Source organism: Coenobita brevimanus, chromosome 106, assembly GCF_032717465.1.
Source record: "Coenobita brevimanus isolate Jiangsu-jjx chromosome 106, ASM3271746v2, whole genome shotgun sequence".
NCBI lineage: Eukaryota > Metazoa > Arthropoda > Malacostraca > Decapoda > Coenobitidae > Coenobita > Coenobita brevimanus.
Window position 1 is genome coordinate 4,687,275 of NC_137059.1, and position 22,581 is coordinate 4,709,855.

A 22,581-nucleotide genomic window follows, 5' to 3' on the forward strand; every position below is an offset into this window, starting at 1 on the left:
TATTTAACATATGGAGAAGCATCAGCAAGAGGACACTGCAAAAAATTGCATAAGAAGAGAGGTGATAAAGACGTAAGGAAATTCAGTTTCCCAAACAGAGCAATTGATCAATGGAATGCACTACCGAATGAAATAGTGTGTGCCAAAACATTTCACAAATTTAAGGATATGTACAATAAATATGGTTTAAGACATGGGACAGTACGAGCTTGACTCATTCCTGTAAAGATACAATTAGGTAAGAACAATTAGGTAAGAACAATTAGGTAAGAACACACACACACACAAAAGTAAAAATGAGTACTGCACTTGTTTACTGCTGCTCGTGTGGTATCTCAGTCAGCTGCTGCATCACATTATTAAATCAACCCTTTGTTTGGTTTATGATGAAATTCATTCAGCAAGGTCCAGGTGGCCAATATATCCAAAGTTCGGAGTATATACATCAATGAGGTTTGATATAGTGAGGGTTTTCCGCATCTCTGTAACCAATATGAAGCCAATGTACTAGTGGACAGTGTTTCAATTCATTATGACTCCAGGAAGGTGTATGCCAAGGAAGCAAAGATTAAGAAAGTTGAGAATCCTCCTCATTTTGCAGCCAGTAAGGGGAGGTTTGTAAAATGCCGTCACCGCAAAAGTCAGCAACATGCTTGTATTCCCTTGCAATCTCTGTCCTGACAATGTTTGCACCACCAGTAACATTAAGTCAAGTCTCTGATGACTCCAGGAGGAAAGAGTCAAAGGGCTCTGAAGACTAACTCCAGCCCTAGAGGGGTAAGAGGCTCTGCTCAATCCCCCTATTCTAACCCCTCAACCTTGGTTACCCTCTCTTCCAAAACATCCAAGTGGCACTTCATCATCTATCAGAATGAGTGAAAAATCCCACTTATCTGACACTAATTACTGTTATATTCTTGTTCATTCACAAATTTCTTATGTCGAATGATCACGCTAGGTGGTAACCATATTACCAAACCATTAGTGCTCCCTACGTGTCAACAAGTGGGTTGGTGGAGGGTTAGTGCCTTTCCACGTAAAGGAAATAACTCAGAGTCAAATGGCCACCCCTTACGGGATTATGGCATCTGGCAATAGATAGATAGATAGACAGATGACCACTGAGTTGTTACTCTTACCTCAATATATATTATGCTTTCAATGGGTGGAAGGAAAATTTTCAAGAAGGGCAAGATAGGGACTACAGGAAAATTTTTGGATTTTCTCATCCACATTTTCCAGATAACATCGGTTCTAATGGAACAATTTATGTGAATCCATTTGCTTGTTATATTACAGGATTGTTCTACAGCTAATTGTGCAAAATGAGAGCCCACTGTAGATGACAGAAAAATTAAACCAAGATTCACTGCTACCTGTAAAACTGGGAAGCGGTTCTCTAACCTAATTAAGAGCAATCCCATGTTGTAACCAGAATTTGTTTTTACAGGAGGGACGAAATAAATGAGTGATGAGTCTTTGCATGTCACCTGTTCATTTTAAAAATAATCTTCTAATGAAGGGGGAAAACTGTCACAGGTGATAATTATCTGTTTTCTGCAGTAAGAAAACAGAAAGTAAAGTGCATAATCTTTCTGTGCATCTTGTTCTTCCTACAAACACAAGTCTAAGTTATGACAGGAAATCAACTGTATGTTTGAAAATCCTACCTGATATGCCTGTTTCATAGTTTACAATACCCACTGTATGAAAAAAAGTGTAATATATATGGACTGCATTCCTCATTAATAATGAGTGTCTTTATATACGGTACCTTAACCCTCTGAGATTCCGATGACACATTTTTGCGTCATTTCAAATCCAACCTCAGAGATTCCAATGACGCATTTATGTGTCATTTTAAGATACTTTTGTAAAATATTCACCATAAATCGCGTTTACGTATCATTTCAAAGAGAAACGAGCATGATGTCATGGAATGCTTGCTCTGTGTGTGGTGGGCAGTAGTGTCATAGTTTTGCATGGTTAAACCAGATTTATATATCTTTATTATGTTCTTTTTTTTTTTTTTTTTTTTTTTTTTTTTTTTTTGCTAAATAATGTTCCATGGCAAGATACAGTGCTTTTAATTATTGCCTAAATTCAACTGGTCATTTTTACTTCTCATTTTCTTTGTTTTCCTTTTTTGAAGATACTACGATAAAGTACAACTATTCAGCTTCAAAATAACACCACCATGAGCATCCTGTCATAAAAAGTGTGTTTACAATGACCCATCAAAGAAAAAGATTATGAAGCAAATATGTGGCCGAGACTCATAAAAAATTGTGCATCTTTTTCCTTTTGCTTTACCAGGTAAATATATGCAGAAACAACCATAATCTACATATCATTGTAAAGGTAATTTATTGTAGTTTTGAAAGGTTAAAACCAGGTTTATATATCTTTATCATTTCCTTTTTTTTTTTTTTTTTTTTTTTTTTTTTTGCCAAATATTTTTCTACAGCAAGGTATAAAATTTTTGTTTTTTGCCTAATTTCAACTTGTCATTTTGACTTCTTATTTTCTTTGTTTTCCTTTTCCGAACATACTATGATAAAGTACAACTATTCAGCTTCAAAATAACACCACAACCAGTATCCTATCATGAAAGATGTATTTATACTGACCCATCAAAGAAAAACATTGCGAAGCAAATAGGCAGTTGAGGCTAAAAAAAAATACAGTATTGTGCATCTCTTTTCTTTTGATTTACAACACATTAAAATGCAGAAATAACCACAATCTATACATCATTGTAAAGGCTGTTTATTCTGGTTTTCCATGGTTTAAACCAGATCTGTATATCTTTATTATTTTCTTTTTTTTTTTTTGCTGAATAATTTTCTAAGGCAAGGTATAAAATTTTTGTTTTTCGCCTAACTTCAACTCATCATTTTTACTTTCTATTTCCTTTGTTCTCCTTTTTTGAACATACTACAATAAAGTACAACTATTCAGCTTTAAAACGACAACAAAACCAACATTCTGTCATAAAAAATGTATTTACACAGAGCAATCAAAGAAAAATATCACGCTGCAAAGATGCTGGTCAGTGTGAGAGAGGCTGATTCTAGCACAGACATACTCTGCCTGGCCCAGAAACCTGATAGGGTTATTAGCCCCCAGTCTATTTGTCCTAAGCCAGCACCATGAAGTATGAACTTTACCCGTCTTCATCAGTAAGTCAATTCCTGCAAAGCACTATGTTCTTTTCATCTTAACTTGGCCTAGATTTTTGTCCATTTGCAGCTTATTTCACATAGCTTAGAGGCAATGGCTCCTATGGCTCTACATACCTTCCACACCACTTCTTAGCAACTAGCACCATATTTTAGTATTGATTCACTGCTATATCACGGCATTCTAGATACCAAGAAGTCAATTTTAGGCCAAATTAGAGCAAAATGAGTACAGCAATGGACTGACTATTATAATGATGATAGTTGGCCAATTGAAAAATCACCTGTCTGTGACTTGTGGATGGCCAAATCTAATCTTTCATTCTGTATACTTAGGACTGTAAAACACAAGCAACTGACAAACAAAATCTGTCGAGAGGATGTTATATTTAATATAAACTTACCATAAGAGGGGGAAGAAGACAACAAAGGGTAATGTGGCGGAGAGCTGCAGGTAGCGCCAATGCCTTATTGCATATCCAAGGCCACCATATACTGAGATACCTAAGGCCCATGGCACCATCACCAACATGCCAGCCAAAGGTCTTGTGCGACTTGTACTTGTCTCCATTACTGCAATAGAGGAAATACCAAGATAAGAAAGTGTGGATCATATTTCTCAGAAATCTGATACTGTTTGACAAAGAGGCCTTCTTTATAACGTAGAGTTCAAATATGAAATGGTATGTAAAACAGCAACTGCTGGACCTCTATGCCCTTTCAAAGAGTAGGAATCCAAGGCTAGGGTACTGCAGACCAGAACATCTAAAGGTAGGTGACCAGCTTATGCCCCTGGTAGAGGTATAAATGACAGAAAACCATGGCCACCTCTGAGACTTGAAGTATAACAAGAAAACCACAGCAAGTTCTGGCTAAAGAGTGCTACCATCAGTACACCTAATATGCACATTTAACATCTAAATAGTAAAACCATTCCAAGACCATACTGCAAAACTGATGTACAAACAGGGAATTTCACTGAGACCCCTCAGTCAAAGTTCCATTTTTTCCCCACACTATCCCACTTAACACCTCCTCAGATTTACCTTCACTCAGTAATCAAATTGCTGCCTAAATCATCTACAATACTGTACTAGGCTACCTGTAAGAGGAATTAGAGGAATTAGAATTTTTATTTAGTACCATGAAATCACCCTCCCACCATCACTCTCACACCACAACTAAGCCTTTATATAGCACCATCTCGCTTGTACCACCACCCTTCCTGCTTTGCTATTCTTATCTCTGACTCATAGAAAAGAACTTAGTTATAACCTACTCTATAACAAACAGCCTCACAATGACCAGAAAATGTGCTATGAGTTGCTTTCCTCTCTATTCCTCTGTACTCTCTTTACAAGATGTGCTTCTCAAACTACATTATCCTATCTTGTAATGTTCCTCAGCTAAATGCAAGCTTCAATTATTTAACACTGTGATGTTGTCCGAACATGTGAAGTCATTCTAATTTCTCATACTATATTCCTGTTCCATCATAAAGCACAGGACTAACAATCAAATGATTCTGTCAAGCAATAAAAATATTTATCATCATCCCACCACTAACTGCCATCTAACAGATGAGGTAAGGCAAGATCCATAACAATAAGGAACCAAAAAAGATAGGACAGGATTCAGGCAGCATGCCATGTCAAATGGACCACTCATACAATCATTCAAGCATTATTCAAACCTTTTAAAGTCATGGTTACAACTCTAGAAGAAAAACCTGCACATATTAGTTTGCATTTTTTCTGCAATATTTATCATCTTGGCTCTTATTACCACCTAACTAAAGGGACAGGTGGGATCCAAAAACAAGCAAAAAGCAAGCATAAAATTGGCAGAACTATCATCAATATGCCCAAGAAATAAGCCACACAATCATTCACATACCAATCAAGCCATCAGAATCTTTGCTCTACCTCACAAGAAGGATCACCAAACACCCCCCCCTACACACACAGGTCACAGGTCACGGTAAATGAGATCATTAACAGGACATGGAAACTAGCTGACAAGGAAGGGTTCGAGAATGTTTGGATAAGGAGAGATGCAAATGAGGAAGAAAGAGCTAAAATAAAGGAGCTAGTATAGGAAGCTAAGGAAAAAAAAAAAAAAAAAAGACCAGAGAATGGAGGAAGAGAAGACAGAGTTTTACTGGACGGTTATGGATCAGAAATTAAGGAAGTGGTACCGACAGGGAGAAGGACTGAATAAAAAACAACGTAAAAAGATTGAATGTCGCATATATTAATGTAATTGGCTTTCTCTCGGCAAGGCTAGAAATCAACGATTTCTTGAGGGTAAATAAGCCAGATATTATGTGCCTTGTAGAGACCAAGTTAAAACAGGATATTGATATCCAAGTGGGAGATGGTAAATACAAACTATGAAGAAGAGACAGAAAGGAAAAAATGGGAGGAGTGATAACAGCAGTGAAGAACAGCATAAATGTGGATGGGCAGAAGTGATAAATGCCAAACTAGAAACCAGAGGGGAAGGCAGGAGAGACATCGCAGTAGCATTTGTCCCCCTTAAGACTAGGGCATGGAATGAGGTGGAATACCAGATGTTGTCAGACATGGTCAGACACCTACAGAAAGTGACTGAGAAAAGCAACACTATAATTCTGATGGGTGACTCTAATTGTAAAGAGGTGAACTTGGAGGAGTGGGAATCAGGAGGTAATGAAGATTCATGGAGCAGTATAATGTTTAATATAGCACTGAAAAATGTAATGACCCAGTGGGTCAAAGAAGAGACAAGATTTAGAGGTGATGACACACCAGCAAAACTAGATTTACTGCTAACCAAAGAACCTGACATAACTGAATCTCTGAAATATCTGTGTCCTATAGAAAAAGTGATCATGTGGTGATTGGCTTCAAAATTTTAGAAGGGAATGTGGCTCCAAGACATGAGCTATATAGGCAAGAAAAATACAAGGCAAACTTTACAGAATTGATGAAATTTTTTGAAGAGGCGGATTGGGGAAAATTCAGAGAATCAAGAGCGATGCAGAGGAAGTGGAATATCCTTCTAGGCCTTTACAACTTGGGTGTGGAAAAATAAGTGCCAAGAGTAAATAGGAGAGAGAACTGGAGAAAGGTTTGGTTCAACAGTAGGTGCATGATAACAAAAAGAAAATGGGATGCAGCGTGGGGCAAATGGAGAAAAAGGGGAAACAACAAAACAAGGGAATAATACGAAAGAACTAGTAATGAATATACAAGAATCTGTAGAGAGGAAGAAACTTTGAAAGAGGTATAAGTGACAAATGTATGGAGGCACCTAAATTGTTTTATAGGTTTGTCAATGGCAAATTGAAATGCAAGGAAGGAATCAGTAAGTTGAAAGTAGAAGGAAAGGTCTATAAAGATGTAGAAATGCAAGCTCAAATAATGAACAAAAGTTTCCTATCAGTTTTCACTTAGGAAAGTGATTTTGTGGAGGGAGAGGGAGTGACTACAAATGTGGTGTTAAAAGATAAAAAAGCGTTAGTGTAGGAAGTCTATAAATTACTGGAAACTCAAGATGTACGGAAAGCCTCAGGACCTGATGAAATCTGCTGAGAACGACTGGTGTATAAGATTCATGGTTTAATTGCATGTCCTCTGGAATAAGGAAAAGTGCCTCTGGAACAGAAGAGGGCCAATGTGAAACTAATTTACAAAGGAGGAAATAAAGAAAATGCCCTGAGTTACAGCCCAGTGTCCCAGATGGGCACAGTCGCACAACTGTGCAAGGGAATCTTGAAAGACAGGTGGATAAAACATATGGAGGAGATAGACATTTTGGCAGAAAGTCAGTTTTGATTCAGAAATGTAAGGTTGTATGTCTCTAATCTGTTGAACTTCTACTCAAGGGCGATTGACGTGCTACAGGAGAGAGAGAGAGAGAGAGTGTTGGGTGGATTGTGTGTACTTAGATCGGGAGAAAGCCTTTGACAAAGTATCCCTTAAGCAACTAAGGTGGAAATTGGAGTACACAGGACTAAAGGGGAACCTCTTGAAGTGGATGAGAGACTTCATGAGAGTCCTACAGATGAGGACAGTAATAAAGGACGAAATGTTAGGGTGAAGAGAAGCAATAAATGGAGTCCTGTAAGGCTCAGTGCTGGCACCCATATGTTCCTGATTTATGTAAATGATATGGTGGATGGAATAAACAGTTATGCAAGTCTGTTTGCAGACGATGCAAAGATCAAGAGGAGAATAGAAGTTCATGGGGATTGTAATATGCCGCAGGAAGATCCGGACAGGATTTATGAGTGGAGCTGGGTATGGAAAACTAAATTCAATGAAAAAAATGCAAAACACTGGAAATAAAAGTACAAAGAAGCCATCACTGAATACTCAATGGCAAAAGGAACCAATTGCAAAAGTGAGAAATAAGAAGGACTTGGAAGTGTTAGCCCAGGATACTACATCACCCAAAAACACATTAATAAGATTATGAGAAAGACATATAAACTCTTGACACAAATAAGAGAGGCATTTCAATACATGGATGAGATGATTAAAAAACTGATAGTGGCTATGACCCACCTCAGGTTGGAATATGTGGCAGTGGTGTGGTCCCCACATAAAAAGAAAGGTGCAGACAAGATTGAGAGAATACCAAGAGCAGCAACCAAGATGGTCCCTAGCCTGGCAGATCTATTGTACAAAGAAAGACTAGAAAAGCTGGGTCTGCTCTCCATAGAAGAAAGAAGAGAGAGAGGTGACATAACTGCAGTGTTCAGGGCCATGATGGGAGTAGACAAAATTGACAGAGAAGATCTGTTTGTATGGGATGGGGGAGCAACAAGAGGATATGGAAAGAAATTGAAAAAGACAAGTTGCCTGATGGATTTCAAGAAATACAGTTTCCACTGATCTATGGAATTGCCTGGACAAAGAGATCATCCATTCCAAAAACTTAAATGAGTTTAAAGCAAAGTTTGATCAACTGAGACACAGAGATGGGACTCCATGGGCGTAGCTCATTTCCTATGTATCACAACTAGGGAAATACAACTAGGTAAATACACACACACACACACACACACACACTACATATATATATATATATATATATATATATATATACTGTACTGTACTGTGAATACAGTATCTCTCTCTCTCTCTCTGATGAGTTGTAATCAGATTAAAGCTGTCCGAGAAAAGAAGTACACCATAACTCGTCCCTTACATCTGACATTCTGTACAAGTTGGTCCCTTACAGTCTGAAAAGAAAAAAAAAAAAAAAAAAAAAAAAAAAGACAATGGGGATTTACTGTACTTCATCTTACCCAGGACAAAGCTAGACTGCATTGAGGCGGTGTGAAGAAAGCCAAGGGCAGTGCGGGCAGCCAGAATTATGAAGATATTTGAGAGTAATGCCATACCAGAACCCATCAGCACCAGCAGTATGACCAACACCATAAACACCCCATGCCGACCAAGTCTGCAGGTGATTTGTAAGTTAATGGAGGGGGAGGGGGAAGCTTTAAAGACAGGAGTTGGAACTGACTTACATATAATGAGAAAAGGTAAGCTTATACTCACTTATCAGCTATATCTAGTGGAATGTACAAATAAGAAGAAAAATTTACCTTTTCTCACATCTCCATTATTTATAGCATATTGAATTCATGGATAAAATGACTATGAGCATGATAAAGAGAAAATCTTGGGATTTATGATACATACAAGGATGTACTAAAGTTGTTTAACATGCTATGAAACTCTTGATTATGACACACTATGCTGAAGGGCTTGTTTTGATGTATTATGTGACAATTGGAAAAGATGAAAATTTATGATGATTCAGTGGGAGTCACACTTGATACTGCTGGATCAAAGTATGTGGTGAACTGTTCAAGAAGTGAATTGTGGGATGTGTTAGATAATGATCATTTATACCAATGAAAGATACAGAACAGAAGATGTTGATGTAATACTTGCAAAAACAGTAAATACATGTATTGCAAATACATGTACCACTTTTCCAAAGATATAAACCAACAGCAATCACCTACAGCCTACATTTGCTATGTATACAGCATAAAGGCTCCAGAGGAATCCAAACATACCAGAAATACCAGTACCCCAATCACAAGTCCCTTGGTTACAACCATGTATGAGTTCAGCCCATACACCCTTAAGTATCGCAACACAAAGGCAGATCAAGCGTACCAGTACAAATGTCAGCTTCTCTGTTTCAGAAATGTATTCCATATGCATCTGGCAAACTGTGTTGGGTATTTTTTATACAGTCCACTTGCCTATATGGCATCAATTTCTTAATGCAATCTGCTCACAATGCAAATTGCAACTGGCTGAACTTGAAAAAAAAATAATATGTGCGCTTTGACCCTTTGGCACAAAGTCTAATACACAAACCTACCAAATTCAGCCTCAGCAGGTAGTCAATAACTCCCTGCCCAGCTTTACATATGCAGATCAAGTAAGTACTTGAGAGACTTCTTCCACTCTGTGATGTTTGCTGCTGCAGTGATGTCAGCCTCCTCAATGCAGTCCTATAACTGCCCCCTTTTATGATGCAGAATGCATGAATGACATCAGGGATTAACTGTGCCTGGCTGTGAGCAGATGAAACAGGAGGTACTGGAGGTTGATGGGGAGGGCTCCTAGGGAAATGATAAAGGATTAATGCAGCAAGTTAACCTGGAGGATGTTTTGCACCATGATGTGAAGTATGTTCTGCAGCAGCAGCAAGGACAGCAGATAATTATAAACCCTGATGAGACAACAATGCAGCAACTAAGATCCTCACTGCTGCAGACACACTTAATGAGACAATCATGTTTACAGACATGTCACCAAACAAGAAGGAAGATAAGAAAACCAGACTGGTAAAACTTTTCCAGTTTTATGAGGACTGTCTCAACCCAAAAGGCAAACACCTGGACTGAGGCACTCCTCACTTGCTACTTCAACACAGTCTGGCAGGCTCATCCACCACCACCATATGCAGACAACAAGGATACCAAGGCAAATGCGGATGACACTGCATCGGTCATCTCAGCTGCAGATGTTGAGGGAATTGTAGAGAAAATGGTGCAGCTAAGAATAGAAACTAAAGCCCAGGATACAGCACAACAAGATCATGGTGTCACTGGGAGGAGACAATAATTGCCCTTTTCAGCCTAAAAGAGAGAGAGAAAAAAAAAATCCTCCCAAGCCCTTCGTTCCTGTTTTGTGGTAATAACCACACGTGAGTTTTTCATGTTTCATTACCCGATTTATGCATTAAGATCTCTTACACTGTTGTTATGAGGTAAGAGTGCAAGTTAGCCAGCAACCATCAAAACAGAGTGAGTAGACTGGTAGTAAAAGGAGACTGTTGCTGTGTGTGGAAGGAAACCTTTCTGTTTTTCTAGGTTGTAAATCTTACAATGGCATTTCATTATTTTTTTTTTCCCAGATGCCTAGAAGTTAATAACAGGCAGGAGTAATACATCTGGTTGAAGGATCAAAAGGGGGACTTTAAGATTTAAGATGGGCTATAAATAATCTCAACAGCTCTATTATTTATATTACATGAAATGCTCCCAATGTGCTGGGTAGTTACAACGGAAATCACGAATCATAGGCAAGTGGACTGTACATAAGCAGACACTTATCCTTACTGGTTGGATATGCAATTCACAGTAGTATTAAAGCTCACTCAAAGCCAAACCACCTGATATGTAAGGAAGCATAAGACCCAGTACAAGAGGTAAGTACAAGCAACTACCATGTGACAGACAATGAAAGGAAAGAGCATCCAAGATAGACAAATTAATTGAAAGTTTGCTGGGTAAAGGAAGAGGCTGAAACCAGTGAATAAGACATGATGCATGATTTACAATGAACTCAAGTATGATCTGTTTGCTCTAACTGTAAAATTTATCCATCTTTCCATCATCCACTCCTTTTCTGCCCTATCAGGAGCTTAAGGGTCCAGGTCTAAGCTACACAGTCCCAAAATTTAAGGAAAAGGTGACCGGTCTCACTCACCCCTGGGTGGTTTTATGTGAGCAATATGCAACAACAATTATAAGCCTCATCCGGATGGAGTTCCCATAATCCACTAGACCACCAGGCATCATCTGGGTATATGATTATCACCCAACATACTAAAGTAAATGGTTTCCTGTAACCCAGGAAATCATTTAGCTTTATACCCAGTGTAGAATCACCTGAAGTTAAATCAGAGGATGGTGGCTTATTATGAGAGAAAACTCATGCACATGAGAGCGTGCTGTGTACTGCAGCTCACCTTAGTGTGGGTTTGCAAACGGGGTGGCACTGACTATGGATGATGTAGCTCACACAACCAACTGGCTGTAGTTAAGCCAAAACTAAAACTGCTCATCAGATATGCAGAATGCATGTGATCTATTCAATAGATCATGCTTCTGGGCAGCCACAGAAATTTCCCTATAAAACTTCAGAGAAAATAAGCAAACCAATAAAAAATTTTCAAAATTCTTTGTACTAGAACAATACAGGTATTCTTTTCTTTTTCTAGTATCAAACATACAATCTGGTGTAACAAGAATCCCCCATGATACTTCCCACTTAATATCATGAATATATTATATAACTTGCAAGGATTGGAAAGGCTAATCATATTCAGCAAAACTTAAGACTGATTGGAAGTGGATATCATTATAGACATGAATACACAAGGTGATTTCTGTACTCTCTCTGCTGCTGAGATGAGAGGCTGGTGTGTACTGTAATGTAATGAAACTGAATGGTCTGTGGTAGTGTGTGAGGCTGCTGTAATTATACAAGAGTGATGTAAGAGGTTGGGTGATGGCAATTTGGGATAAGAAGGTGTTGATGTAAATGAAGAAGCAGTTAGTTCGGTTCTAAGGATAGAACGCCAGCTGTGATACTGTGAAAAGTCAAAGTAGTATGGAGGAGCAGATGGACATGGATTCTACAGTCAATGGTGAGTGGAAGAGTCAGTAATGAAGGAGCTGGGTCAACAGCTGTGATACTGTGAAGGACAGAGAAGTAGGAGACGGAGATGATGAAAGTGGACAGTCTGTGGTCAGTGATGAATGAAGCCCCAAATGTGTTATGGTGGTACTTGTCTGAGAGGAGTCCCCCGAGCGAGGCTCCGCAGGCGCTGCCAAACATGTAGACACTCTGGTACAGTGGCACGAGGAAGGACCGCTCACACACCAGTGACATCTGTGGCATCCCACATTGCTAATTCACATATCTTATCCTATTAACTTCATACAGTTTAAGGTGACAGGATCATCTTTATGCAAAAGTGCCCTTTAATATTTCTCAACTTTCACGAAATTTGTCAACAGCAATGAGTATTATACATAAAATCAGACAATATTGTAGCATACTTAATAATTACTTATTTTCAAATTCCTGATAATTCTTTCCATTTGCAAATTAAAATGTTAACTTCTCAAAAACAAATGTGCATTTAAGAGTTTTCAATACCATTCTAAAGGTATTATCTTCTTGGCAAGCTGTTTTTCATTTGTGTTATTACTTTTAGCATTATGGTACATTTGTTAAGGCATATACAAAATGTCTAACATGTTGGCTATATAAAAAAAGAGTCAGTATATCATACACTTAGCAATATTATGTAATTTTAGTAATGTATTTCTTTCTACATTTGACAAAGATTTAAATAACATAATACTGCAAAAATTTTTACTCAGTTGAGAAAGGCGTAGTTATTATGTGTTGAAAATGTTCATGAGCAGCACAACCATGTAGTGAGACAATGAAACATTATGTTCAGGTTCATGTTAGCCATAATTAGCTTCCTCACAAAGAAATGATGAACATGAAATTTTCTACAAATACAGTCAAGTCGCCTACGTCACGGACTTCTATGGCACGGATTTCTATGACACAGCAAGGTGCCAGAACCAAAAAAAAAAAGAACCACATACATAAAATATCTATGGCACGGGGGCGTGGCAAGGTTTGAAATGCACCTCTTCCCTCGGAACCCCCAACCCTACCTCTTCCACTTTAGCACTATTGTCCTCGGAGTTAGGTATGTTCAGTATTTTATGCCCTTAAAGCCCTTTATTATTTAGTTTAGTGTTTAACATCTGTGTAATACATGCACTGAATGATTGCTTGATTGTGTGCATATGTAAAATGGGGGAAAATGGGGATAAGTGGGGTGAAACGGGGGACTTTGGGCGAACGTCCAGAACCAAATTCCATTTTCACCATAAGTTTAGTTATCTGTATGGCACGGTTTTATGGCGCGGGCATGTTCCAGAACCAATTAGCTGTGCCTTAGGCGACTTGGCTGTACTACAGAAATTGAAGCTTTTTAGATATCACAATTGGGCAAAATAGAAACAAGTTGTGAATCAATAATGGAAAGCATTTTGAGGTTTCTTAATACTAAACCTTCACCAGAACAATGTACAAGAATTGTAATAAATAGTATTCATCATATCTATGGTATGTGTTTGTGTGTGTTTCTGTGCTTGTCTACCTGTCTGGGTGTGTCTCCTATACTGACACCTGACTTGGCACCCACAGCCCAATTTGTTGTACAATGTGCATTTTCTTTTATTAATAATATACTGCCAAAGAAATAACATAAAAGCATATGACAACATCTAGTCAGCTGACAACCTGCATTGAGAAATTTAAACCCATGTAGGGGGTTTAAAAATGGTGAATGATGTAAGTAAACACACTCTTGGTACCAGAATTTTCCCACTACAGTACTCCCATGTATCCTGAAAGCCATTAGAGAAATGGCAAAATTGACTTTTTTTTTTTTTTTTTTTTCCCATCAACCTTGACCCTGTCACCTTAAGCTAAGTCTTACCTTCAGTCTTGTAGTCCTTAGCTATTTTAAACACAATAAGAGCTTTCTTAATGGTAAACCTAAAATCAACATGATCAGTACTCAAATGCACAATAATAACACTTTAAGCTGTTTCATCATGCAATTCATCCCCAAATTAAGCTGACATTTTTAACAGAGCTTCTTTACACAGATATGTTATTACATAAGAGTACTTTCATGAATAACTACTCTGGCTCTTTGATTTTCTGGCCAGCCACTGCATCATCTTTTCCACTGAGGGGTTCATGGAAAACTTTCAAGCATGCCAGTGTATACAATACTGTACAGTATACAGTACTTGTACTGCTGTACCCTTGGATACTGAATGTTATGAAAAGTTAACTTAGATATCAGCTGGAGCATAAAATGTTATACTATAACTGTAGCCATCATTCTCCAATTCCACTCCCAAAGGTCTTTTCAAGCAGGTATTTCACTGGAGATACTCTAAACCAAAATTTTAATGATTCAGCAAAGCTTCTCAGTCTGTAAAAGTCATGAATTTTGTGATCATCCCTTTAATTTTTTCCATCCAGAGTTGTCACTAGCAGAGTCCACTTAGTGAACAGGGTCGTCCTCAAGGAAACAAGCCACATACCAGAACCCATAAAGCTAGAGCTGACATTTAAGCATCATGCAAATATGTATGTACTGTATTAGGCCTTCATTCATTTACATGGAGTAATCTATGATCAGCTATTATGATCTTGATATCTGATATTGAAGGAAATCATATGGACCTTGATTTCTTCAAAGTTTATCACCTGCTGTGAAAATGGAAGAAGAAACTCAAGCATCTTGAAGAAATGAATCCTAATGTTTCAGTAAAGATAATGACAATACAAAAATAAATTATATACAGTCCTTAGTGCTGCAGGGTATGATGAAATATCCAGTCTGCCCACACACAACCCCAGATGTTTAAGCTGTACAGCACTAATAGCTACATCGACAAAAGTACTGAATATCCAAACTTTATACAGTACCAGATTGTTGTTGTTCTTGTTGTATTACCCCAGTCTTTATGATCAAGCAGACTCATCAAACACAGGCAAGCAACTGTCTCTGCAGGGCTGACCCGTGCAGGGAATCAATGTTCCTATGTGACAGCACCTTGCCACAGCAAGGTGCAGGGATTTGTGTGAAGGTTTGTTTCCTGGGTGAGTGCTGCATTTGTGTCTCTCCACCTAGTTAACAGGAGCACCATAGTAGACTACACTTCATTCCATTATCTGGTTATATTGTTACCATCCAGCATGTAAATATATATATATTTTTTTTGGTAACAGGAAACCATTTGGCTTGTCACTCAATGTACAGCCACCATAGGTAAATGAATGTAGTGAACTGCACTAATTGAATAATGCTAGGTTTTAGTGCTAGTCAAGGTAACCATAAGCTGCGGGTACAGTGTATTAAACTGTATAGCTGTGTAAGTTAGCCAAAAGCAGAACTCCAATAATTCTCCCATAAAATGAATAATATCTCATCAAGAATATATTGTAATATAAGAGACATCTTCAGGCTCATGGAGTTAAAATCAAGATGGGCACATTAATATAAGGGCATTGTCAGGCTGAAAATGTTAAAATCATTGTAAGGATATGCAGGGTGATCCAAATATAACATTCCTCATCCACTCCACCAGGCAATTTCTCGTTTGTTGTGGAGACAGCTCAGTCAGTGTTATCGATGTCTGTCCTGCATCATTTATTAATTTCCTAGTTGCACAGGCCTACTTACACCCAGATCAGATGACTTAGCCATCATCACAGCACAAGCTATAATTCCAAATGAGTGTCAGGTACAGTACTATTTCTGGATCACCCTGAGTATGTATAAAAGACATTCTCACACTGAATGGGTTAAATCATGATGAGCAATCCTGAAACTGTCACTGATGTTATGCACTGATTGTGAGTTCAGACTCAGCTAATTATCTCACTCACACAAGTACTAAAAATACAAATGTTGTAACATAACACTAGATCACTATTACTAATGTGAAGTGTAAAAACTTCTATACTGAATCAAGTATTCCATGATACTTTTGTATGTGAAATATATGGTCAAACACTTTCAGAGCAATTCCAGAACTGCATTAAATAATGATGTACAGAAAGATTTGTGTTTCTAGCATGTAAAGATTTATAAGAATGGTAATTAGCTAATGAATCACCCAGTGTGACATAGATTTCTTGGATAAAATAAATAAGATTTCCTTTGATTCAAGGGATTTGAGGGAAACCCAGACACATCATTCAAAGAACCTGAATTCATTACAAAGCTCAACTGTTAAAAAAAGGCCAAGAAATACTACTGGAATATATTGCATTCAGGGATTGGTACTGCTATACAGTACATTTCACTTATGAGGAATCTCCCTCTCTGTAGAATTTATGACAATTTTTTGCACTGAATGCAGATATTCAAATTAATTATAACCATATTAAACTGAAAGTCAGTCTGTAGGTTGATGCTGTCTTTTGGCTTTTTGATCTGAAGCTGACCAGATGCTAATAGCAATCATCATCAATCCCATTTGGTCCCATACAAACAGAAGTGTAGGGGCCTGGGACTAGGCTACTCAGTTCTGACACTGAAGGCATGGTGACCAATTACTATTGCCCCTGAGTAGCACTTAGTGGCACTAGACAAGACAGAAGCCCCACCCACCCCTCAGATGGAAGACATACAGGCTCCACCTGGTTACAGCCCCTTAACCATTAAGCCACCATTAATACCAATATATAAAGAAAAATGTTCTGTTGTTTCACCATTATGCCCTTCCTTTCCAATCCCCCCTACAGTCCAACCTTCCCCCTAACACAATTAAGAGTGACAGACAACACATAATACCAATAGCTGAATGCATTAAAAATATAAGCAACTAATGAACTCTTAGACTCTGGCTGCTCAGAGTATTCAGATGCTGATTTCAGCCATCAGAAAGAACAATATCTCTTGTATAAAAACATTGCATGTACAGTACTCCAAACTTTTCAAACATGTATCACAACAGTCTCCACACTACAATGTTTTAAAAAAAATTATCCTCACCCGACGCACATACAATATCCACTGAACAGCTACACACACACGCACGCACACACGCATGAACGCACGTACGCACACACACGAACAGCCGGAGAGAGAGGACGTCCCAGGCATCGCTCCTGACCTTGAGTAGTTTCAGGAATTTTGTCTGTCCTGTCTCCTAGGGTCTTTCTTTAAATTTAAAATAATGAAAGTTGGTAGACTACCAAAAATGTAAAGATTTGTTGGCAATAGTATACATGAATGTTTGTGGCTTATTGGTAACAGCTGTTTAGGTACTTGATCGGTACGTTAAAGATGGCCGAAAATGTAAACAATGAGGGAATGGAATTTCAAGGATTCGATGCTAATACTAATGTCATGGACCTAGTGAAAACATTAATTATGAGGATTAGTGAACTCGAAAAAAAAGTAGAGAATCTAGTGATAAAGGATGTGTCAGGAAATACGGAAACCACCATACAGAGTCTAATCCAGTCCAACGAAACAGCCAATGAAGAGATTAAGAATTTGAAGCGGGAAAATGTTGAACTGAGGAGGAAACTTGAAGAGAGTACTAATAAAACGGAGAAGGTGAGTAATGTACTAGAAGAACACAAGGCAAAGTGGGCACACGTAGAGGAAGAACAGAAAGAAGTGGTCAGCTTAAGAGAGATCATCCAGGAAGAAAGGGAAATGAACAAGAAAGAAATGGAAGAAAAAGTAGTGAAAATACTGAAGAAAAAAAGAGAAAATAGTGAGAGAAACTGTAGAAAGGAACAGATGTGTGATAGTATTTGGAAACAGGGAAGAGGAAGAAAAGGTTAGGTTCGCAAGACTCGAGAGAGACACGAACATGGTGAGAGGAATATTAGGCAAGATTGACCCCGAAGGAAACAAGTGGGTAAAAGAAATTGAGGAAGTAAGGAGGATAGGGCCTTATAAGAAAGGGGAAACAAGACCAATGAGAGTCAAGTTTACATCAGAAAGTGTAATAAATGAGATACTTAAAGTGACCTGGAAATTAAGCAAAGAGGCGGGGATGGAAAATATTATAATAAGAAAAGATCTGAATGAAGAAGAAAGAGAAGCTTTAAAATCATTAAAGGAAGAAGTAAAGGAAAAAAATGATAAGAGGACAGAGGAAGAACGTAATACTTTTTTTTGGTGAGTATTGGATATGTAAGTAAGGATATTGTATTTAAGTAAATAGAAGTGAAGGAAATTAGGGGTGATGGTTGTGAAAGATCAGAAGTTGAGGATGTGGTACGGACAGTGAGTAGGGAGAGAAGAGGGTATTAATAATGTCATAAATAATTTGAAGGTGATATATACTAATGTTGATGGTTTCATATCGACAAGGATCGAAATTAATGATTTCTTGAGAGAACATGAACCTGATGTCATGTGCTTTGTAGAGACCAAATTAAGAGAAGATATTGATGTTCATTTGGGAGATGGTAAATACAAACTGTGGAGAAAGACAGAAAAGAAAAAAAGGGAGGAGGAGTGATGATAGCAGTGAAGGACAACATAAATGTAGATACTGTGGAAATGGGAGAAGGCAGGGCTGAAGTGATATATATGAAATTAGAAACTGGAGAGAATGTTAAGAGAGATATGGCGGTAGTGTATGTTCCCCAAAGACGAGAGCATGGAAGGATGACGAATACCATGAGATGTTGTCAGATATGGCTAGCTACTTGCAAAAAATAATTGAGAAAAGCAATAATATAATTTTGGTGGGTGACTTTAATTGTAAAGAGGTGAACTGGGAGGAATGGTACTCGGGAGGCGGCGAGGATTCGTGGGGTACTATGTTATTAAATATAATAATGAATAATGTGATGACACAGTGGGTCAAAGAAGAGACACGGTTTCGAGGTGAGGACACACCAGCAAGGTTAGATTTACTGTTCACCAAAGAACCTGATGTAATAGAATCATTGGAATATCTCTGTCCTTTGGGAAAAAGTGATCACGTGGTCATTGAGTTCCAGATGTTAATAGGAAACGTCGAGCCAAGAGACGAGCTTCATAGACAGGGAAGATACAACTTTGGCAAAGCAAATTTTACAGGATTGAGAAACTTTTTGGAAAATGCGGATTGGAGAAAATTCAGAGAAACAAGAGAGATACAGAGGAAGTGGGATATCTTTCTAGACCTCTATAATTTGGGAGTGGAAAAATTTGTACCAAGAGTAAGAGGGAAAGAAAACAGGAAAAAGGAGTGGTTTAATAGAAGGTGTATGATAGCCAAAAAAGAGAGAGATAAGGCGTGGAACAATTGGAGAAAGAGAGGTAACGACAGAACAAAGGAAGAATATAAAAGAACAAGAAACGAATACACAAGAATACGTAGGGAAGAAGAAAGGAATTTTGAAAAAGGTATAATTGACAAATGCAAGGATGAACCCAAACTGTTTTATAGATTTGTTAATGGCAAACTGAAACAAAAGGAAGGAATCACCAAGCTGAAAGTAGATGGAGAGGTCTTTAATGATGCGGCAATGCAAGCAGAAATAATGAACAAACGTTTCCAGTCAGTTTTCACTAAAGAAAAGGAGCTTGTGGAAGGGAGGGAGTGATTAGAAATGTTCCGGTGATGAAAGATATAAAAGTGGAGGTGCAGGAAGTGTATAAATTACTGGAAACTCAAGATGTAAGGAAAAGCCCCAGGACCTGATGGAATTTCTAATTGGGTACTGAAGGAATGCAGAGAACAACTGGCGGATAAAATTCACAGCTTAATTGTATGCTCACTGGAAGAGGGGAAAGTGCCAAAAGAATGGAAGAGGGCAAATGTGGTACCAATTTACAAGGGAGGAAACAGGGAAGAACCCCTGAATTATAGACCAGTGTCTCTAACCAGCATGGTCGCAAAATTGTGTGAGAGAATCCTGAAAGACAGATGGATAAAATATCTGGAAGAGATGAATATTTTGGCTGAATGTCAGTTTGGATTCAGAAGTGGAAGGTCATGTGTTTCAAACTTGTTGAGCTTTTACTCAAGAGCGATTGAGGTGGTACAGGAGAGAGATGGTTGGGTGGTTTGTGTGTACTTAGACTTAGAGAAGGCCTTTGACAAGGTACCTCATAAGAGACTAATGTGGAAACTAGAATATATAGGAGGACTAAAGGGGAAACTTCTGGAATGGATGAGAGACTTTTTGAGAGACAGACAAATGAGGACAGTAATAAAGGAAAAGATGTCTGGATGGAGGGAAGTAACAAGTGGAGTCCCTCAAGGCTCAGTGTGTTGGCGCCAGTAATGTTCCTGATTTATGTAAATGATATGGTAGATGGAGTGAACAGTTATGCGAGTCTGTTTGCTGATGATGTAAAGATCTTGAGGAAGATAGAGGTTGAGGAGGATTGTAAAATACTGCAGGAGGATTTGGATAGGATACACAATTGGAGCCGGACGTGGGAAATGAAATTTAATGTAAAGAAATGTAAAATATTGGAAATGGGTAAAAGTACCAGGAGACCATCACTGAATTATTTTTTGGGTAATGAATTAATCACAAAAAGGAGAGAAGAGAAAGATTTGGGAGTGCTGGTCCAAGATAGTTTGTCACCAGAAAAGCACATTAATAAGATAGTTGGAGAGACTTATAAGCTCTTGACTAACATAAGAGTAGCATTTCATTATATGGATGAGGAAATGATGAAAAAATTGATAGTGGCCATGATCCGCCCCAGGTTAGAATATGCAGCGGTAGTGTGGTGCCCACACAAAGAAAGATATAAACATGATTGAGAGAATACAAAGAACAGCAACCAAGATGGTCCCCAGTCTGACAGACCTGTCATACAGAGAGAGGCTGGAAAAACTGGATTTGCCTTCGTTAGAGGAAAGGAGAAAGAGGGGAGACATGATTGCGGTGTTCAGGACCATGGTGGGAGTAGATAAAATTGACAAAGAAGATCTGTTTGTATGGGATAAGAGAGCAACAAGAGGACATGGAATGAAATTGAAAAAGTCAAGCTGCTTGAAGGATATCAAGAAATATAGCTTTCCTTACAGAAGTATAGACTTATGGAATAGCCTGGACAAAGAGATCGTCCAGTCTAAAAACATAAACGAGTTTAAAGTTAAATTCGACTTATTGAGAAACAGCGACGGAAACCCACGAGCATAGTACATTCCGTGTATATCACAATTAGGTATATTCTTAAATATTTGGAACGACTTAGACAAAGAGGTGGTGCATGAGAAAAACATTCATGTGTGTAAAGGTAGACTTGATAAATGTGGATATGGAGACAGGACAACACGAGCATTGCTCAATTCCTGTATACTACAAATAGGTAAATACAAATAGGTAAATACACACACACACACACACACACACACACACACACACACACACACACACACTTTTAAGCCCCTCAGTCATGGACACCATTTTTATATCATTCTTGTTGCTTCCTGATAATTGTGCTCAATTTAAAAAGTAACACTAGTATACTTTTTTTTTGCTTGGCCTAAAACTGCCACCTCTCCATCTTCTATGCTGAGCTGTAACAATAAATTATATGTAGCTAGTCACAAAGAAATGCCATGAAAATTATGTATAGCTGTAGCACTGTCATTTTCTGCCAATGAGCTACAAGAATTAAGCTGGAAAAAGATGAAAATCTGGACCAAGTTAGACTAATGGGACTACTGTATAATGAATGGGTTAAAGAAAGCTAAATCCATCATCTCCACCTTCAAAGCCTCTCCTGTGCTAAATAAAATCATTTGGAATGAGCAAAAATAAAATGAAAAATATATCATCACAGTGAAAGGGTTAACTTTGCAAAAATGGGTCACACACCCAACTCTGAATGATGACCAAAGACTGTGTAAACTCAATGGGACATGGGCATGAAATGCTACACTTGTTTCAATAAAGAATTGGGAATTATAAAAAGCCTTATCCTTATTTCCCGCTTCAACCCTGACTACTTATCTATCCATCTATCTCTCTATAGGTAGAAGCCCAGAAGAGGTGGCCTTTATGTCATCCCGTCCTCTGCTACCATGCTGCATGTTTTTCAACCCATCACCATTCTCATTCATATACTGTACTTCTTCATACCATCCCTCCACCTCATCCTTGGTTTCCCTGTCTCCTCCCCCCACCTCCTGATTCTCCTGGTCAATATCACATTCTCCATTCTCTCCACATGGCCAAACCATCTCATCCCCGACTGGCTGAGTAAAAATGAACGAGCATCCAACACCACAGTGAAAGTCATTATTAGTTAGCTGTTTGCCCAGCTGAGAACACCTGGTCAGACTACAATGTGGCCATCATCTTTCTCTGCTTTAATAGTAACATAAAATACAACTTAAGACAACTCACCCTGCCCTCACTATAAAGCAAATCTACACAAAACAATGCTACTACATATTACCTCATGCATCTCTCTAAACACAAAAAACCTTCAACATAAGCTCACCAAGAGAACTCTGGGAGCTCCCAACTGAAGTGGCTGGACAGAATTCTGCATT

At 38.3% G+C, this 22,581-nt stretch overlaps 1 protein-coding gene across 1 annotated transcript in view; it reads right to left on the reverse strand.

The window, feature by feature from the left end:
• Window positions 1-22,581, reverse strand: part of LOC145416497 (organic cation transporter protein-like) — a 76,479-nt gene that overhangs the window by 23,934 nt on the left and 29,964 nt on the right. The window contains exons 5-7 of the mRNA XM_080285454.1: window positions 12,276-12,379; window positions 8,479-8,633; window positions 3,587-3,755 (exon numbers count right to left, since the gene is read on the reverse strand). Coding sequence (XP_080141580.1) covers window positions 3,587-3,755; window positions 8,479-8,633; window positions 12,276-12,379 — 428 coding nt within the window. The remainder of the gene's footprint in view (window positions 1-3,586; window positions 3,756-8,478; window positions 8,634-12,275; window positions 12,380-22,581) is intronic.